We start from the raw sequence: 20028 nt of genomic DNA, 5'->3' as shown, positions 1-20028 counted from the left end.
AATGAGTACCTTGACATTTGACTTATTGTGTTGCCTGTTTTTGTTTTTTCTGTATGATCTCTGCTTTAGTTTTCAGGTTCCATAATGACTTAAAAATATGTGACATTTCATAGCAACTTGGTTCTCTGTTTTAGTAGAGAACCGGGGGGGAGTTTGAAATGTAGATTTAATTGCAGATTCATTTGTTTATTTCTCTGTTTTTTTCATAACAGGGCTGATGGAGTTATGAGAACAATGAACACAGAAAAACTCCTAAAAACTGTACCAATTATTCAGAATCAAATGGATGCACTTCTTGATTTTAATGTAAGTTGATTTATGCTTTTGTAATTTAAGATTTTAAAAAATTAGTCATTATAATTCATGAGAATTTTTAACCTCAAGTTTTCACAGACTCTAGTTTTTCACACTGATACCCTATATGGCTAAGGATTTTTTATAAAATAGTCTCAAGTCAAATTACTTTCTGATTTTTATGACTGTTTTGGATTTATTTCTTTAGTGCTTCTCTAGCTCTAGAATTTTAAGATATACAAGCTAAAGTGGTGAAAGGATGATCTGAAAGTATATTTTCTTTTGATAATGGGTTTTAGATCTTAAAAATGTACAGGGATATTTTTTAAATGAATAGCCAACTTAATATTTTACTTTTGTCTATTTAATGGGACTCAAAGTGTGAAAATTATTCAGAAGAAGTTTAAATAGCACTTATAATAGCCTGTTATGTAGCTATTGCCCAAGGGCATTGTGTTCCCTGGAATTTTTCTTTTAATGACCATGACTTGAACCAAGCTGCCAGCTTTGTCATTCATTTATAATGTGTTAGAAGTTAGCGTTTTCAACTCTGTTCTGTTTTTTTGGCATCTATCTTACAATGTTTTGTTTATTATTTATTCGTCATTTTGTTTTAGAGATTGTGAGTGCAAGTTAGTGAATGGAACTGTGACAGTTGCATGCTGAAATAGATTTTTCCTTTAAATTGTTTAATTGCTAGTTTTTAAGCTTCTTCAGGGCAGGAACTAGGTCACTTTTGTTCTCTGTTGTACCCCCATTGCCTATTAATGTGGCACATAGTAAGTGTTCAGTAAACATTCAATAAATCTTACAGGTATTTCATAGACTAGAACAGAGATTATCCAAGTACAGCTCACTGCCTGTTTTTGTATATTTTTTAAGTGGTAGAAAATAATTAAATGGTATTTTGTAAGAGGTGGAAGTTATATGAAATTCCAACTTCAGTGTCCTCAATAGTATTATTGGAACACAGCCAAGCTCACTGGTACATATTATCTATGTACCAGTTTCATGTTACATGCTGTTTCATGTTACAACAGCAGAGTTCAAAAGTTGTGACAGAGACTGTGTGGCCCACAAAGTCTAAAATATTTACCATCTGACCCTTTACAAAAAAAGTTTGCTGACCCCTGCTCTAGAAGGCATGGGGTACTGATGCAGTTATTCAACATTATTTTGGTTTGTATAGAAGCTCAGGGTCCAACCATGCATATTTTTCTTAATATATTGTATTTGTATAAAATTTCTTATTCTTCTCAATGTCTGTATTGTACTTTGTTATATAATAACAATTTATCTGATCCTCCTGTTGATAGATGTTTAGTTTTTCTGTTTTTTTATCCTAAACAGTGCTACACTCAATTCTCTCTCTTCTCTCTGTCTCTTGTCTGTCTCTCTCTCTGTGTGTGTGTGTGTTTCTATTTGTAAACCTATTTCAATAGGTTTAACACCCAGAAAAAGAAAGTGGTGGTTCAAATAACATAAGCATTTAAATTTTTAATAAATATTGCTTATAGTCCAAAAGGGTGAGCCACTAACTTCTCAACAGGTGTCTGTTTTTGCTTTTTCATCTTTTTTTTGTTTTTTTGAGACAGCATTTTTCTCTGTCACCCAGGCTGGAGTTCTGTGGCATGATCGTAGCTCATTGCAGCCTCCAAATCCTGGGCTCAAGCAATCCTCCCACTTCAGCCTCCTGAGTAGCTGGAACTACAGGGGTACACCACCATGCTCAGCTACCTTTTCTTGGTTTTAGTTTTTTGTGGAGACGAGGTCTTGCTGTGTTGCCCAGGCTGGTCTCATTTTAAACTGGCAGGCTCAAGCAATCCTTCTGCCTCGGCCTCACAAAGTGCTGGGACCACAGGCATGAGCTACAGTGTTCTTTTTTTTTCATTCTTATGGGCATTGAGTAATATAGTCTGATGTTCAGGAAAGGATATTTTAGTAATTTGATTTGATTATTGTATTGTAATTTACCTGATAAGTGAAGTTGTATTTCTTTTCATGTTATTATCCATATGTATTTTTTATTTTATAAATTGTTTTCATTTACTTTATTTATTATTAGGATTCTCCCTATATAATGGGCATCAGCTCTACTAGGTAGTCTGCAAATACCTTTTTTACCAGTTTTTTCTTTGCCATTCAATTTTGTGCTTAGTTTTTCTATATATAACAATGAGTTAATTTTCATGTGCTAAAAAAGAACTTAGAATTAATTTGGTTTATCTTTTTGATTTATTCCTTGAGATAAAACTAAAAATATTTCCAGTATTCTTTTAGTCAAATGAATACAATTATCTGGTTACAGCAAATTTAATATTAATAAATAATGTTCATTTATATGGTAGCTACTGCACCATGATCTTTATGTATGTATTAGAGAAAATAAATGTATTTTTCACTAACATGCCTAATGCATGAATTTACTGTATCTTAATTTGAAGGAAATCTTTTTGTCAGTGTCATTTAAAACCTAAGATTAGCTAATTTTATTTTCCAATTTTTCCCTAGGTTAATAGCAATGAACTTACAAATGGGGTAATAAATGCTGCCTTCATGCTCCTGTTCAAAGATGCCATTAGACTGTTTGCAGCGTACAATGAAGGAATTATTAATTTGTTGGGTAAATACTGCTGTAGCCTAATAACATTTCTTATCTTGTGTCATATGGATAAATAGTATTGACTGAGTTGTTACTTAAAGCTGTCTAAAAGTTTATTATGATATATTCATTCATTGTAACAATTAATTTGGAGAAAAAAGTTTTATACCTAATTATTTCTGCAAGTGATTACATATTTTTATACCCAGGATGTTCAGCAAGATGAACTTTATTTTTTAGATATATCTATGTTTTTTCCACCCATTTTATTAATTTTTAGAAATATAAAAGTGCCTTTAAAATTTAGCTGAGTTAAGATAGTAAGTTTTAGGCTGAGGCAGGAGAACTGCTTGAACCCAGGAGGCAGAGGTTGCAGTGAGCCTAGATCGTGCCATTGTACTCTAGCCTGGGCAACAAGAGCAAAACTCAGTTTCAAAAAAAAAAAACAAAAAGGATAGTAAGTTTTATGTTATAGGTATTTTACCACAATAAAAAAAGATGGGAAAAAAACAATTTTTTTGTCCCAGAAAAATATTTTCTCATAATCATCTACATAATGAACTTTTTAAAAATTTAAATCTGTTTTTTATAGTCTGAAGTAATGTGGACTTACTCAGGGATGCTTTAATCTATAGGGATAGGGAAATTTGGCTTATTTTTTCACAAGTGAAAAATAAAGGTTTTTCTATAAAGCTTTGGAAGGCATAGTCTTCCATACTATAATTAGTATAAATTAACCTCTTTACTTTTACGTATACATTAAACTTAAATGAACTTTCTGAGTGACATTTGGGCATGGTAAAGTTGTTCTCTTAGATAATATACTATTAGTAAGATTGGAAATAGATGTTAGTGCTGTTTTAAATGGGGTCAAGTGTGGTATATGTTTACACACAAATATATACTTAGGTAATTGTGAGGAAAAGTACTGTGGCACAAACTAGGAATATGAGTAGGGTCAAGTAATGTTTCTTTTTTTAATATAATAGCACCTCTATTCTAATTTGCTTTAAATACCTAAACTAACTTAACACTGACATTTTTCTAGTAGGGTATGTATGCTCCTTTAGAGACCTATTTGGAGCTATTACCTACTTTTTTTTTCCTTTTTTGGGTGTTATATTTTGATGTGAACAAAAGAATTTTTACATTTATTTTGTCAGAAAAATATTTTGATATGAAAAAGAACCAATGCAAAGAAGGTCTTGACATCTATAAGAAGTTCCTAACTAGGATGACAAGAATCTCAGAGTTCCTCAAAGTTGCAGAGGTAAACTGTCATTAAGTGACTGTCTCCTAACTTGCCTTTTTGTCTGTAAGTATGGATTTTGAAGTCATCACTCACTATCCAAATAAAATAAATGTCTTCAATTTAGTATTCAATCATTATTATGCTGTATTGAATTCTGTGGCAAGATATGAATATGATAAAATAGTGAATAAAATATATGCTGTAAATTTAATTCAATAGCGAGTATTGAAAAGTTACCTGTTTTTACATTGTTTACTTCTCTATAAAATTAAGTAGGTGACATACAGTAGTGCCAGAGATTTTTATGGTTGGAATTAATCATATATTTGAGAATGTTTATTGTTAAATGTGGTAGAGAATATCCAGTATCAATGCAGATTTCTTTCCAGTGAGACAGCTGGAGCCACATAGTTCAAAATGTTTTCATTGGCCGGGCACTGTGGCTCAGACCTGTAATCCCAGCATTTTGGGAAGCTGAGGTGGGTGGATCACCTGAGGTCAGGAGTTCAAGACTGGCCAACATGGCAAAACCCCGTCTATACTAAAGATACAAAAATTAGCCAGGCATGGGGGCGGGCGCTTGTAATCCCAGCTACTCAGGAGGCTGAGGCAGGAGAATCACTTGAGCCCGGGAGGCGGAGGTTGCAGTGAGCCGAGATTGCAACACTGCATTCCAGGCTGGGCAACAGAGCAAGACTCTATCTCAAAAAAAAAAAAAAAAAAAAGCTTTTGTTCCCCAACAGAAATGGATTTTGTGTATTTATTATCATTGATTGTGAAAACTATGAAAGTAGGTAATAGGATAATCTAATTTTGCAGCTCTGCTTAAAAATAATTTTCTGAAATTGTCATGGAAGGCAGGTGTGGTAATACTTGCAGGCATTATCTTGCTACCACAGGGGCGTTCTTAAGGGTTTTTTTGTTTGTTTATTCTCCCATTCTCCAGCCTCTACCCATCTCCACCAAAGATTTCTTCCTAGGATAGTTTGCTCAATTATGTCAAAGCAGTTACTTTGGAATTAGCAACATAGTGATTCTAGGCTTTATTACTGTGGTGATATATTATTCTATATTAGATGCAGTAGGACAACAGGATGATCAGACAATAGCTTTGTTATTAATCTGCTGTTTTATGAAGCCTACTGAAATTAATTTTGAATTTAAAAATGTTTCAAGGAGAAAGATCCTTACCGTTTTTTAAGGGTGAGTTACATACTAAAACAGAAGAAGGTGGTGTTTATGCTGTGATTCTAGTAAATTCTTTAAATAAGTTTTAATTTGTTGACATTCCCTCTTGGCCTTTTATGTTCTTTGCATTTGGTAGTTGTAGTTACAAAGTTAAGTTTTTTTTGTTTGTTTGTTTTTTTGTTCTGTTTTTTTTTTTGAGACGAAGTCTTGCTCTTGTCTCCTAGGCTGGAGTGCAATGGCACAATCTTGGCTCACTGCAACCTCCGCCTCCTGGGTTCAAGAGATTCTGCTGTCTCAGCCTCCCGAGTAGCTGGGATTACAGGTGCCTGCCACCACACCCGGCTAATTTTTGTATTTTTAGTAGAGACGGGGTTTCACTGTGTTGGCCAGGCTGGTCTTGAACTCCTGACCTCAGGTGATCTGCCCGCCTCGGCCTCCCAAAGTGCTGAGATTACAGGCATGAGCCACAGCGTCCCGCCCAAACTTAAGTTGTAAGCCCCCTTCTGTACTCCAAATCTGCTGTTAACTTAGGTGCAATAGACTGTCTGCTATATATGATTTTTTTTTTTTTTTTTTTTTTGAGCGAGAGACTTGCTCTGTCACCCAGGCTGGAGTGCCATGGCGTGGTCTCGTCTCGCTGCAACCTCTGCCTCCCAGGTTCAAGCGATTCTCCTGCCTCAGCCTCCTGGGTAGCTGGGATTGCAGGTGTCTGCCACCGCGCCCAGCTAATTTGAGAGATGAGGTTTCACCATGTTAGCCAGGCTAGTCTTGAACTCCTGACCTCAAGTAATCAACCCACCTTGGCCTCCCAAAGTGCTCGGATTATAGGCATAAGCCACCACACCCAGCCTGCTCCATATGATTTAAGAAAAATATGAAGAGTCCCTTACCTTAAAATATTCTGTTTTGGGACTGTCTTTGGGCTTGCAGTTTAATTAGAATGCCTTAGTTCCTGGAAGAAGGCAAGAGTAACCTCTTGAAACATGTTTGAAGAGGACAAATGTATCAGGCAGTGATTAGTAACATCTGAGTAATAATGAATTTATCAGATTTTTTTTTTTTTTTCTCCTGAGATGGAGTCTCACTCTGTTTCCCAGGCTGGAGTGCAGTGGCACAGTCTCTGTTCACTGCACCCTCTACCTCCCAGGTTCAAACGATTCTCCTGCTTCAGCCTGCTGAGTAGCTGGGATTACAGGTGCCTGCCACCATGCCTGGCTAATTTTTGTATTTTTAGTAGAGCTGGGGTTTCACTGTGTTTGCCAGGATGGTCTCGATCTCCTGACCTCGTGATCCGCCCACCTCGGCCTCCCAGAGTGCTGGGATTACAGATGTGAGCCACCGTATCTGGCCTTTATCAGATTTTCTACTGACATCATTCTGAGACCAGCCCCTGAGAGGTCACAAAAGGAAGGGAGACTGATTAGAAAATGACACACAGCCACAGGACAGAAAATAGTTTTCTAATTTGGATGCTAGAATACACAGGAACCGTTTCTATCTTTTTTTGCTGGAAATTGCCTAGGGCCTGAGCATCATGAAGGTATATTGGAATTGGTTTGTGAAGACAGTTATATCCTGATTAGATATCACTTGACATTTGTGTAAACCTGGCCTACCTGACAGAACATGAGTTTTTAAAGTGTCATCTATGGTGATTTCCAGGGAAAGCATGTTTTATGGAGAAAGACAAAGTCGATGTCTTCAGGTTTGTTTCTTAAATTTTTTTTTTTTTTTTTTTTGCATCAAAGAGCTTGTTCATGGTCAGGCTTTCTCATTCTTACCATAGTGTTTTTATCATATTACACATAGAAGAGAGGGGAGTTTTCAGATTGTGACAAGGTAGCTTATATACAGGTGTTCAGAAGACAGGGATGCTGACTTAGATTTGTTGACTTTCCAACTCTAGTTTCCCTACTGTTACAACTTTTAGGGCCACCAAATAATATCTAAGCCGTTGGAAATATTGAGTATTTTTGGAGATTAAATATTTTCCTGATTCTTAAGAAGTCTGTTTAAAATATTACCGGTACTAGCCGTGATGTCATTTTTCCAAATTTTATTTATAAAATATTTTTATTATAATTTATTAAATACAATGCTTTTCTTACAGCAAGTTGGAATTGACAGAGGTGATATACCAGACCTTTCACAGGTAAGTTTGTTGTTAAAATATCAATCCACTATCTGTTGTGTACAAGTTGTGAAGAGTATTAAGATAAGTAACATATAGCCCCCATTGTCAAAGGGATCAGTGCAGCTTTTGACCAATTTTAACATTTTGATGTATTCCTGAAGATTGCTCTAACATTATGACTACATAAAATGATCTGCTTGCCACTTATATTTGTGGCCTACCCACTGTCATACCATTTATTTAATCTCTTCAATCACTCTTTCTTTCCCATCATCATCGTTTAAAAAAGGAAAAAAAAACTTTTTGGAACCTGAATTTAGAAAATGATATTTAGAAAAACAATTTTCACTATACTGCTGGTAGAGAATTATACAGTATTTATTTTTCCTGTTTTAAACTTCCACTTTGACTATTTGACTCAGGTGGGAGTATTAATTTAGGGATAAACCACAAAACATAAGATTAAGAGAGTAGGGTTTGGGATATGTCCAAATTTCAGTCCCGGCTGTGCCATTAGCTGGCCCTGTGACTTTGGGGAAGTTACTTTCTATTCTTCAGTTCCATCATCTGTAAAATGAAGATACAACAGTACCTACCTCATACAGTAAGTAGTTCAGAGGATTAAATAAGTTAATGCCAAAAAAAAAAAATTAGAGCATTAAACACACTCAACTAATGTTGGCTATTTTAATATTGTCTTTATCATCATCATCTTCAAAAAATTATCTAGGAAAAAACTTCATACCTGCTGGTTGTTCTGGCTTATTCTCTGTTTTCTTTACTGAGTATTAAGAATGAAAGTACCTGGCATAAGCTATCCTTGTAACATTTCCATTAACTCTCTCAGTTGTTGACATCTGTTTTACCTTGTTTTGAACTGTTCCAGGACGTTTTGTTGTTTCTTTTTGACATAGAGTTTTGCTCTTGTCGCCTAGGCTAGAGTGCAGTGGCATGATCTCAGCTCACTGCAACCTCCACTTCCTTGGTTCAAGCGATTCTCCCACCTCAGCCTCCCAAGTAGCTGGGATTATAGGTGTAAGCCACCACGCCCGGCTAATTTTCGTATTTTTAGTAGAGACGGGGTTTTCCATATTGGCCAGGCTGGTCTCAAACTCCTGACCTCAGGTGATCCGCCCGCCTAGGCTTCCGAAAGTGTTGGGATTACAGGCGTGAACCACCACACCCAGCCTCCAGTACATCTTTTAAACGCCTTGTTAACAGTTATTATTGAGTTTCTTTGTACTCACTTGTTCTGATTCTTCCCTCTAATGTCAAGGCTAAGAGTATGCAATAAATCTAGTCACGGGTTATATGTAAGTAAAGAATCCTGTATATGTCCACTTGAAGTAAATTGGCTTTATTAAGAGCAAGCACATTATTCTGGGTTGAACATGAGACAGGTCATTGCTTGAATAACATATATTATAAAATGATTTGGCAACTTTAGATTCACCTGTTACCCACCCCATTTGTTATGCTTCCCTTATGTTTTATTTAAACAATCGTTGTCCTCAGGCTAGATGTAGAAATTACAGGCCGTCATCCTGTGTCTGTGTATGTTAATATTCACCCTATTGTAATTAGAGTAGGGTTCTTTAACCTCCGTTCCTCTTTTCCTCTGTATTGATGATCTCTGAGCAAAGATAACTTGCCAGGCATTCTTTGGATGATTCAGAAAATTTTCAAAAGTGAACAAAACAAAGCTGTTTACACTTTAGGGAAGATGGTAGTAATGCAGAAGAGTGGAAATTTGAGATTATGTACTCTTTTTTTTTTGGTAATTTCTTTTAAGGTGTAAAGCATCACATTTTCTTCACTCTTTGGGTTTTGTTGGGGGAGGGGGAGAAAAGATAGGCTTTTGCTTTGTCACCCAGGCTGGGGCACATTGACAAAATCATGGGTCACTGCATCCTCACCCTCCCAGGCTCAAGTAATCCTCCCACCTCAGCCTCCTTAGTAGCTGGGACCACAGGCATATGCCACCACACCCAACTGATTTTTTTACTTTTTTGTGGAGACAGGGCCTCCCTATATTCCGCAGGCTGGTCTCAAACAAATGGGCTCAAGCAGTCATCCCGCCTCTACTTCCGCAAGTTTTGGGATTACAGGTGTGAGTCACTGTGCCCAGCCTTCTCACTCTTTGTCATGTGGATTTGACTTTTGAAGAGTAGCCAGATATATTTAGAAGGGATTTTGGAAATGGTTTGTCTTACTAATCATAACTTGGTAGTTTAATATTTTTATTTGTAAGCCACAGCTTAAACCCTTCAGAAAAAAGATAAACTACAGTTTCTATGACCACAGTTTCGGTCTAGGATTTGGTACCATAGTCGTTAATTATGTAGTCTTCAAAGTCAGAGATACCTTCCCTATCTTGGCTTCTGTTGTGTACCAGATATGTGATCTTGGAGAGATTACTTAATCTTCACTGTCTCAGGTTGTTCATCTGTAATATGGATATACCAGTAGTGTCTACTTCATAGATTCAGTGACTACGACAAGGTAGCTAGCACAGTACCTGTTGTGTGAGAAGAGCTTTTTAAATGTTAACCACTGTCATCAACATCCTCCTTATCATCTCTGAAAGCTCTTGAGACAGTGCTTTGCTTGCTGATTAGCAAACATTTTTGCTGGGGCTGTAGAAAGTGTATACTCTTTAGTCTCAGTTCAACAAAGAAGTTCATCTTCCAATGTAGTATTTGGTTTTAAATGGTTTTCTATTGTGTCTCCCTTGGGCTGAGGTCCTGGTATATAGAGGGAATAGTGGATGAAAGAAGTTGTTAAAGTCATCAATGATAGAGAAATTAGTAGGTATTGCCCCTTTAACTATTTTTAGATCCTATATCCAGAAACTGTATCTCAAATCCTATAGAATATTTAGGGTAAGTAAATGCTACTAATGCATTTGCTTCACTTAGAGTGGACAGTTAGTCTGCACACTGAAAAGGTTTCCTTTTGAGAGCTTTCTTCATATTAAGTTGAGATTTGACCTATAGCCTGAGTTTAAAATTAGTCTTCCATTAAAAAAACAACATAAGTATTCATTTCAATGCAGTTTGATAAATAAACATTTGTGTAACCAACACATCATTCAAGATAGGAAAATTCTATTTCCCCAATCCTTATGCCCCCCTCCAGTCACTTCTTACCCACCTCTACAGTCACTGTTTTGATTTCTAATAGCATAATTTTGTTGGTTCTTAAACTTAATATAAGTGTAATCATACAAGTATTTACTTTTGCATTCTGGCTTTTTTTGCTCATTGTATTGTTTGAGATCTATGTTGTTGAATATACCATTAATTAATTCTTCTTTATTGCTGAATAATATTTACCACAATTTTGTCTATCCATTTCCAAATGATGGACTTTAGGATTATTTGCAGTTTTTGACTATTGTAAATAAAGCCACATTAAACATTAAGTCTTTTCTTACAGAGATAAGTTTTTATCTCTTTGGGGTAAATAGGAATGGAATTGGGTCATTAAGGTAGGTGTGTATTTAACTTTGTAAAGAACAACCTAATCCATTTTCAAGGTGATAAACTCCCACTAGTGATATATGAGAGTTCCAGTTGTTCCATATGCTCACCAACATTTGATACTGCAGATATATTTAACTTTAGTCATTGTAGTAAGTGAAAAGGTGTATCTCATTGTGATTTTCATTTTCATTTCCCTGATGACAGTGTTCAGTGCCATTTATCAGTAATTATTCCAGAGTCATGTTTGAACACATTCAGTTGCTCAGCAGGTGCTTATTAATTACCTTCTGCATGCTCAGTAGTATGTCTAGCTTTTAGGAGTATGGTTTTACTTTAAAATTTAAGTACTTGCAAGATTTTTAAAAAATGTTTCATGTTTACATAGTTATCAGTTCTTAATGTTTTTGATAATGTTTCTTAATATCTCCAACTAGGTCATGTTTGTATAACAAAAGTAAGATTGTCATTCTCATTAAGTAGCTAAAACTCCACTGTTAATTAGTACATGAAGAACATACCTGTTTATTTTTGTTGCTTTCTGATTAGATGATACTTGATTTAATTTGACCAGTGGCCTAATTATCATGAAATTCTTAATATTTGTACAATTGCAGGCCCCCAGCAGTCTTCTTGATGCTTTGGAACAACATTTAGCTTCCTTGGAAGGAAAGAAAATCAAAGATTCTACAGCTGCAAGCAGGTACATCATTCTTTGTAGGACAAAAAGCCAGAGTGATTTTTCTGAGGGAGTAGATGAAACCGGCTCAAGTTCCAAGCTGTTTAATTTCTCTTTATCTTGAATTCATTTTCTATAAAATGGGTTTAATCATAATATCAGGCTCATAGAATTAGTATCCGGATTAAATGGATTAATACATGCAAATTCTTGAAATCGTTTCTGACCTTCAATAAATGTCAGCATCTGTTAAGATAATGACAGTGACTGCATAGTTTAGAATTGTGTTTATGATGTCAAAATTTCTCCTAAAGATGATAATGCATTGTTTTATATGGTGCTTTATAGTTATAAGATACTTTTTTTTTTTCTTCCCCCGAGGCAGAGTCTCACTCTGTTGCCCAGGCTGGAGTGCAGTGGCACAGTCTCAACTCACTTGCAACTTCCACCTCCCGGGTTCAAGTGATTCTCCCACCTCAGCCTCCCAAGTAGTTGGGACTACAGATGCATGCCACCACGCCCGGCTAATTTTTGTATTTTTAGTAGAGACAGGGTTTCACCATGTTGACCAGGCTGGTCTTGAACCCCTGAACTCAAGTGATCTGCACACCTCAGCCTCCCAAAGTGCTGGGATTACAGGCATGAACCACCGTGCCAGGCCTATAATTGCAAGATACTTTCGTATTAATTGGCTCAATCCTCACAATAGCCCTGTGAAGTATGTAGTAGCAATGCTGGGACTCAAACCTAGAATATCTGACATCAAATTGCATCATCTCTGCCTAATGCCAGTTCATGGGGTTGATTATTGATATTTTATATTTTAATGACTTTATTATGTTTTAAGCTAATTCCTCAGACTAAGACCAGTTAACCTAGCAAATTGAAAGTAACACAAATCATTTCATATCAATCTGGTAACATGATTTTTGCATTGGGTTAAGAAATTACTTGAGTTATTCTCATGTTTTCTTATGAACCTTTTTTTAAAACAGCATGAAGAAAGAATTTGTATAGTGAGAACCTTCCTTTGGTTCTTTTTAGACTTTCTGATTGTTTCAGAACTTTTGGTCTTTCTTTTAGTAATAAAATTTAAATAATTTCCAAAGGAAAATGCCGTTATTGGATTTTAGTACTCATTTTTAATCCTAGATTTGTACTTTGAATTTTCTAGTAGGATTTTCAAAGTAGCAGTCAAAACAATAAGTCTCATTTATTTGAGAGAATAACGAAAAAAAGAGCCACGTAGTTCAGGTGCACCAATTTACCTGAAATGTTTATCATAAAATTTATTGGTTTTCTTGCATTTCTGTCACAGCTATGTTACTCTTCCTTTGTCTTCTGAGTTGTACCTTTTTATTGGCTTATTTATAATACTAATTTTACATAAAATTTAAAAGGTAGTTTTTACCACTTTATGTGCTTAAGAGTAGAAACTAATGGTGTTTGGTGTGTGGTAAAAGGAAAATTAATAAAGCTCAAGGTAGTTCTTCAGGTTAGAATTCTTTACCACTTGTTTTACTTAGCCTAGAGTTAACATTTGGAAAGTTAACGTTGAGGTTTATAGTGTGGATACGTTTTTGATAAAAGGGAAAGTAGGTGCCTTGCCAGTGAAAAATGATACATTGTACATGTATATTAAAAAGGAAATTCTAGTTTGGCAAAAGGGCAGCACATAGAAAGATGCCAGATGGCCTGGTGACTAGATTGAAATCAGTCTTCTTTTGAAGGAACCTGAAGTCCTCTGGGGATGTTGTTATAGGTGAAACATACCTAGACTTACGTTACGTATTACTGGTATGCATGTTTTGGTGTTCCTGTGGCACTGCTGAAACGTAGGCTGTAAATTAGCAGAGGGTTTTCCCTGTGATAAACTCAAAACTTTTTCCCATCAGGGATTTTGTGGGAGTATGTGGGCTCTTTCCCAATTGCATTGGTTTCCTCTCTTGGGGCTTGGAAGAGGCAATGTGCCCCACTCTATTGTGAACCCTTTCCAAAGTCAAACACTTACTCTAAAAGCAGTGAGTGTGTATTAAGTCAAGATTTTTCTAATTGCTTTAATCCTGTAGATCACTGGATAGAATATTTCATCTGAAGTACTGGGTTTGAATCCAGAAGTTAAGTTTATAATTATAGTGCCTATCCATGGCAAGGTTGCCAGACCATTTCATGACCTGGGTGTAATGTGAAGTGTTTAGCAAAAAGCCAAATTATCTCTGTTCAATTATCCTAGGGCAACTACACTTTCCAATGCAGTCTCTTCCCTGGCAAGCACTGGTCTATCTCTGACCAAAGTGGATGAAAGGGAAAAGCAGGCAGCATTAGAGGAAGAACAGGCACGTTTGAAAGCTTTAAAGGTAAGTTCGTGCATTCTCCTTATTTGGAAAAATGAGTACAGGTGTTCATTAGGTAAATGGGGCCTCTGCACAGACTTAGAGTCTTAAGTGTATAGCTACCTAATGGGCTGAAACTCAGTCTAACTTTTCATCCTGACATAGAATTAGGTAAAACAGAATATCTGCTGTCAGAAAAAATTAGAAAATGCTTTTTTCAGAGGCTATACAAAGAAATCTGGTTTCTGGAATCCTTATGGTAGTTCGCTTTCTTAACAGGAACAGCGCCTAAAAGAACTTGCAAAGAAACCTCATACCTCTTTAACAACTGCAGCCTCTCCTGTATCCACCTCAGCAGGAGGGATAATGACTGCACCAGCCATTGACATATTTTCTACCCCTAGTTCTTCTAACAGGTAGGAGTAGAAGTTAAGGTTACCTTTGAATATGTAGATTCAAAGACTTCTAATAGAAATTTTGCAGAACTTTTCAGGTTTACTTTTATTTATGCTTTTATAATCTGTTCACACAAAGAGGTGGCAATAAATGGTGATATTGGTATAATATCTAAAGATAAAGTGGTAAGAGTTTATATTTTATGTATTTAGGAAATGGAAGATAGTTAAATCACTGACTTATACTAATAGGAATATAGCTGTTGTCTCTGGGCCAACTTTTCATTGTGTAAAAATTATGATTAAACACATTTATGAGGCATCTAATGGTTCGAGACCCTTTATAGCTCTTTGACATATGGGTATGATATATATTTCAAAAATACCATTTCATTAGATATTAAAGATCTGTCGTATCTGTTTCCTGGTTTTAAACTCTGTAATCTGGAACACAGTGACAGAGTTTAGTTGCCAGCTTTCTTGGTATTGAAGCCTACCAGACTAACTTTAATAATCTTGTTGTCTAATTTAAGCTACTTAACATGGAAATATAATATTGCCAGGTAAAGTAAAACAATTGGCATTTTCTGAACCTCAGAGTGGCTTAAAGTAGTTTAAAAGTCAGATTCTGGTTTGAATCCTGGCTCTGTTAGTTCTTAACTTTTTTTGAGAAACCTTGTTTTCAAATGAGATTGTGGTTCTCAACTTTAACATCAGAAACATTTGGAGAGTTTATTAAACTACAGATATCTGAGTTCCAATCCTAGAGTTCTGATTCAATAGGTAGGGCCTGGGGCCCAAGAATTTTTGTTTTTAAGGTGCTCCCAGGTGACTAGGTTTTAGCACAGTGCATTATTAGCACATGTTAAATGTTCCATAGAGAGTGGTGAGTTTTTTCCTTTCACTTTGTTGTTGTTGTTTATTAACTCACCCTTAAAAGCTCATCTGCCTGCCTACTGACTCCTAATAGCTGAGCCTAATAGCTCAGTGTAAGTTTTACTACGTGAACTGCTTGCTGTATGCATGCTCAGTTGCTGCCTGCTCCCTAAAATCTTAGTAGGTGTTTGTTGAATTTAGTTCTTTTTTTTCTTTCAGCTTTATGATTTGTTTGCTCATGTATGCTACCTTCTTCAATCCCCAGTTAAGTAACATTGACCCCATTAAGGGGCAAGTTCTCAACATGGAGATCTTGAAAAGAAGTCTGTCCTAGGAGAGAGAAGTGAAAAGAATGTTCAGTGTTCGAGGCTGAAACAAATTATTGGATAAAGAACTAATTTCACTATGTTTTATGTCACATACTAAAAATTTTGACCTTTTTAATAGTAATTAAGGGCAAATCTTACAGCCCATTTACAGAATTATTATTGTATATTCTATATGTTCCCCAAAGCACTAAATGCATTATATCTACTATCTACACAACTATTGTACATCTAAAAGACATGTCTTCAAAACTTCTTTATAAAAATACAGTTAGAAGGAATAAGTTCTAGCGTTTGATAGCACAGTAGAATTACTAATTAACAATAATTGTATTATCTATATCAAAGTAGCTAGAAGATTTAGAATGTTCTCAACGCAGAGAAGTGATGAATGTTTGAGGTGTGATAGATGTCCTGATAATTACATGGTATGCGTGTATCACAATATCATATGTATCCCATAAATATGTACAATTATTGTATATCCATTTGAAGAGAAAAACATTCTATTTTGGAGAATATATAAGTTAAAAATTAGGAGCTGGGTGTGGTGGCGTGTGCCTGTTGTCCCAGCTACTCAGGAGGTTGAGGCAGGAGGAAGGCCTGAGCCCAGCGGTACAAGCTAGCCTGGGCAACATCTCTTTGTCTCTTTGTCTGTCTCTCTCTCAGTCTCTCTCTCTCTTTTGAGACGCTTTCTTACTCTGTCACCCAGGCTGGAGTGCAGTGGCACAGTCATGGCTCACTGCAGCCTCAACCTCCTGGGCTCAAGCGTTCCCTCTGCCTTAGCTTCCCGAGTAGCTGGGACTACAGGCACACTCCACAATGCCCAGCTATTTTTCGTATTTTTTCGCCATTTTGCCCAAGTTGATCTTGAACTTTTGAACTCAAGCAGTCCACACGCCTCAGCCTCCCAAAGTGCTGGGATTACAGGCATGAGCCACTACACCCAGCCTCCAGACCCCTTCTCTTAAAAAAATTATCTGTACTGTGTTTGAATTCTTAGACACTCTGGGGTCATGTTTTGAGTTGTTCATTAAAATCACGTAGAAGTCGGCCGGGCACGGTGGCTCATGCCTGTAATCCCAGCACTTTGGGAGGCCGAGGTGGGTGCATCATGAGGTCGGGAGATCGAGACCATCCTGGCTAACACGGTGAAACCCCATCTCTACTAAAAATATAAAAAATTAGCCGGGCGTGGTGGCAGGCGCCTGTAGTCCCAGCTACTCGGGAGGCTGAGGCAGAAGAATGGCATGAACCCGGGAGGCGGAGCTTGCAGTGAGCCTGCACTCCAGCCTGGGCGACAGAGCGAGACTCCGTCTCAAAAAAAAAAAAATTACATAGAAGTCTTGAGGTAGAAATATATCATGTAAGCCAAGCATGGTGGTTCACGCCTGTAATCCCAGCACTTTGGGAGGCTCAGGTGGGTGGATCATCTGAGGTCAGGAGTTTGAGGCCAGCCTGGGCAGTGTGGTGAAACCCTGTCTCTACTAAAGGACAAAAATTAGCCAAGCATGGCGGCATGCGCCTGTAATCCCAGCTTCTTGGGAGGCTAAGGCATGGGAATCGCTGGAACCCAGGAGATGGAGGTTGCATTGAGCCAAGATCACATCACTGCACTCCAGCCTGGACAACAGAGTGAGACTCTCAAAAAAAAAACAAAACAACAACAAAAAAAGAGGCTGAGCGCAGTGGCTCACGCCTGTAATCCCAGCACTCTGGGAGGCCGAGGCGGGCGGATCACCTGAGGTCAAGAGTTTGAGACCAGCCTGGCCAACATGGTGAAACCCTGTCTCTACTAAAAATACAAAAATTAGCCGGATGCGGTGCTGCACACCTGTAGTCGCAGCTGCGTGGGAGGCTAAGGCAGGAGAATCACTTGAACCTGGGAGGCGGAGGTTACAGTGAGCCAAGATCACGCTGCTGCACTCCATCCTGGGCGACAGAGCGAGACTCTGTCTCAAAAAAAAAGAAAGAAATATATCATGTAAATAGTGTGTTGTGTGATGGGGTGGCTCTATTCATAAATGCATGTAAAATTTTTTCCCTGTATCATTGATACATAATTTGGACACTGAGGCACTAGAAGTGAGGTTAATGAGTATTTTACTTTGTAGTGTATTGCAGATGTGATTCAAGTTCTGTGAATATTAAAAGTAAGAAAAGAGTTTTATTAAAAATATTAAAATTGCTATGATATTTTGTATTTTAGAATCTTGTTGTTTAGGTTCATTTTAATAAGGAAATTAGTTTTTTCCAGGGGAAGACATTCATCCTTTTTAGAAGAGCTACTGTTCTTTGAATCCTGTATAAACTTAAGATATGATATTAGATTATTTTTCCAAGCCTCCTTAGAAATATGCTATTATATGAAGAAACTGTTCCTCTTTTGAGATTTATATTAATGAGACTTTTCACCCTTGTTTTTAATGTTTTTATCTGCGGTGGGTGGAGAAGGTGACACTAAAGTAGCAAAGTTTTTCTGGTAAATAAAACACGCTTCCAAAATATCTTTCTAGCACATCAAAGCTGCCCAGTGATCTGCTTGATTTGCAGCAGCCAACTTTTCACCCATCTGTACATCCTATGTCAACTGCTTCTCAGGTAGCAAGTACATGGGGAGGTAAGCATTGATGAATTCTATTTTAGATGTTACATGCATCTCTCCTCCTCATTCTGTGGTGTTTTACTTATTTGTAGTTTTTTATTACACTTGATATATGAGAACTTGATAAGTATTAAAATGGCAATGAAGCAATTTTATCCCTTGAAGGTATGTTCATTTATTATAAATAATTTAGGAATTTATGTTCAATTAAATTATGAAATGACATTTAATAAAGATAAAACTAAATATAAGAGGAAAGACCAAATGTGTTTTTAAGTATGAGATTATTCTTTTAATGTTGAATTTTTATTCCATAACCAGAAAATTCATAGTGGTTATTTTGATTTTGGTGTAGAATTTTTTTTTTTAACTTTTGGGGAAATAACTTATCTTTGTGTTAAGTATATGATATAGTTCTAATAAAACTCAGATGGTATTATCACACAGGGAACTATGTTGTGACCATAATTGTCTTGACCAGCTTTATGGTCAAGACATAAATGTTTTAAATGTTTTTTTAATTAAGACGTGAAAGATTTTGCTAGTCAAAGAATTTTCCCCTTGTACCAATAGGAATGTTTGCTGCCCTTAAGCAGTTCTGAAGTGGTAGGCTTATCTCTCATAGCGAGATAAATTAATTATTCTAATGAGTTTTTACAGTATATAAACAAAGCTTTTTTCATTTTATTTTAATGTTTTGAATTTAAGAACATTTTAAATTTTTTTTTTGAAGGAACTATATCCTAGAAAGTAAGCTCTGTGAAGGCAAGTTTTAAAATATTTTGTTCTGACAAGTAGTTTGTAAATGTTTGTTGAATAAGGTGGGGCACAGAGCAGATAGTAAAACCCTAAAACACTAGATTTCATGCTAATTTTGTGAGCCTGAACTTGATTTAAAAAACTAATTGACTTTGAAGGCTAGTTTAATTTAGCTAAGTCTTAAGATCTGAGAGTAATTCCTAAAAATGACAAGATATTAATAGTTTAAAGTTAAGTATTTTAGAATTATTTCAGAATGAACTATAGATAGTAAATTAAGATTAAGAAAGGAGTTTCTTAATATCCTAATGGTGTGTTCTGATTTTTGGATTCTTGATTATTTTCTGCCTTATTGTGAATTGCTTTAGAAAAGGTTAGTAGAATTAACATGACCATTTAAGCAGTTTCAGCTTATTTCCTTTTTTAAAGAAATGTAGTAGTCTTACTAGGGCTGAGTTGTTTTTCTAAATAGACTAAAAATTTTATAGAAGGCCAAATAAAAATACATTAAACATTTCAAAGAAGCTGAACTGCAATTCTTGTTTTGTCTGGACACCATGTACAACTAAAAATGACAAGTTGAAGTTTCTACTTGAAATTGTTAAAGTCACATATGAAAGCAGATAGACTATTACTGTGGGAGAACAATTCTAAGTAATTTCAGTCTGTAAGAATTGTTTTATGTCCTGTTAGAAGACATTATTCCATCAAAGTCTGTATGTGACAGACTGCAATATATTGGAATACATTTAATCATGTTTTACTTTTCTATTTTCGGTTATTTTGCTTTGTATGCTGTTTCTGTAAAAATTCCCTCCATATTAAGTCCTATAATTTAATCAGAATTAAATCCTGTCTTGACTTTCATATAAGGATATTTGGCTTCTGAGTTGGTGATAAACAAGGTTTTGACTTCTGCATGATACTGAAGAGTATTTTAAGCTGAGAATGTTCTAATTCAAGTCAGTACTCATATCCAGGACAATCAGATCAATATATATTTTTTTAATTTTTAAAATTGAAGTTAGACTAGACTAACTTAAAGTTAGACTGAAATAAATCTCATATAAGGCCAGGTGAGATGGCTCACACCTGTAATCCCA

The 20028-nt window shown here is 36.1% G+C and overlaps 1 protein-coding gene across 31 annotated transcripts in view; it reads left to right on the top strand.

Moving 5' to 3' along the window:
* The window catches only part of PICALM (phosphatidylinositol binding clathrin assembly protein), a 110692-nt gene that overhangs the window by 53794 nt on the left and 36870 nt on the right, over positions 1 to 20028 (top strand). For all 31 annotated transcript variants that reach the window (XM_063671299.1, XM_054437983.2, XM_054437982.2 and 28 more), the window contains exons 5-12: positions 213 to 306; positions 2806 to 2917; positions 4060 to 4166; positions 7447 to 7488; positions 11570 to 11655; positions 13865 to 13988; positions 14244 to 14380; positions 18078 to 18181. In XM_063671299.1, the coding sequence (XP_063527369.1) occupies positions 213 to 306; positions 2806 to 2917; positions 4060 to 4166; positions 7447 to 7488; positions 11570 to 11655; positions 13865 to 13988; positions 14244 to 14380; positions 18078 to 18181 (806 nt within the window). The remainder of the gene's footprint in view (positions 1 to 212; positions 307 to 2805; positions 2918 to 4059; positions 4167 to 7446; positions 7489 to 11569; positions 11656 to 13864; positions 13989 to 14243; positions 14381 to 18077; positions 18182 to 20028) is intronic.

Source organism: Pongo pygmaeus, chromosome 9, assembly GCF_028885625.2.
Source record: "Pongo pygmaeus isolate AG05252 chromosome 9, NHGRI_mPonPyg2-v2.0_pri, whole genome shotgun sequence".
In the NCBI taxonomy this organism is placed as follows: domain Eukaryota; kingdom Metazoa; phylum Chordata; class Mammalia; order Primates; family Hominidae; genus Pongo; species Pongo pygmaeus.
Note: the sequence above shows the minus strand (reverse complement) of the source record. Positions and strands in the feature narration are given on the sequence as shown.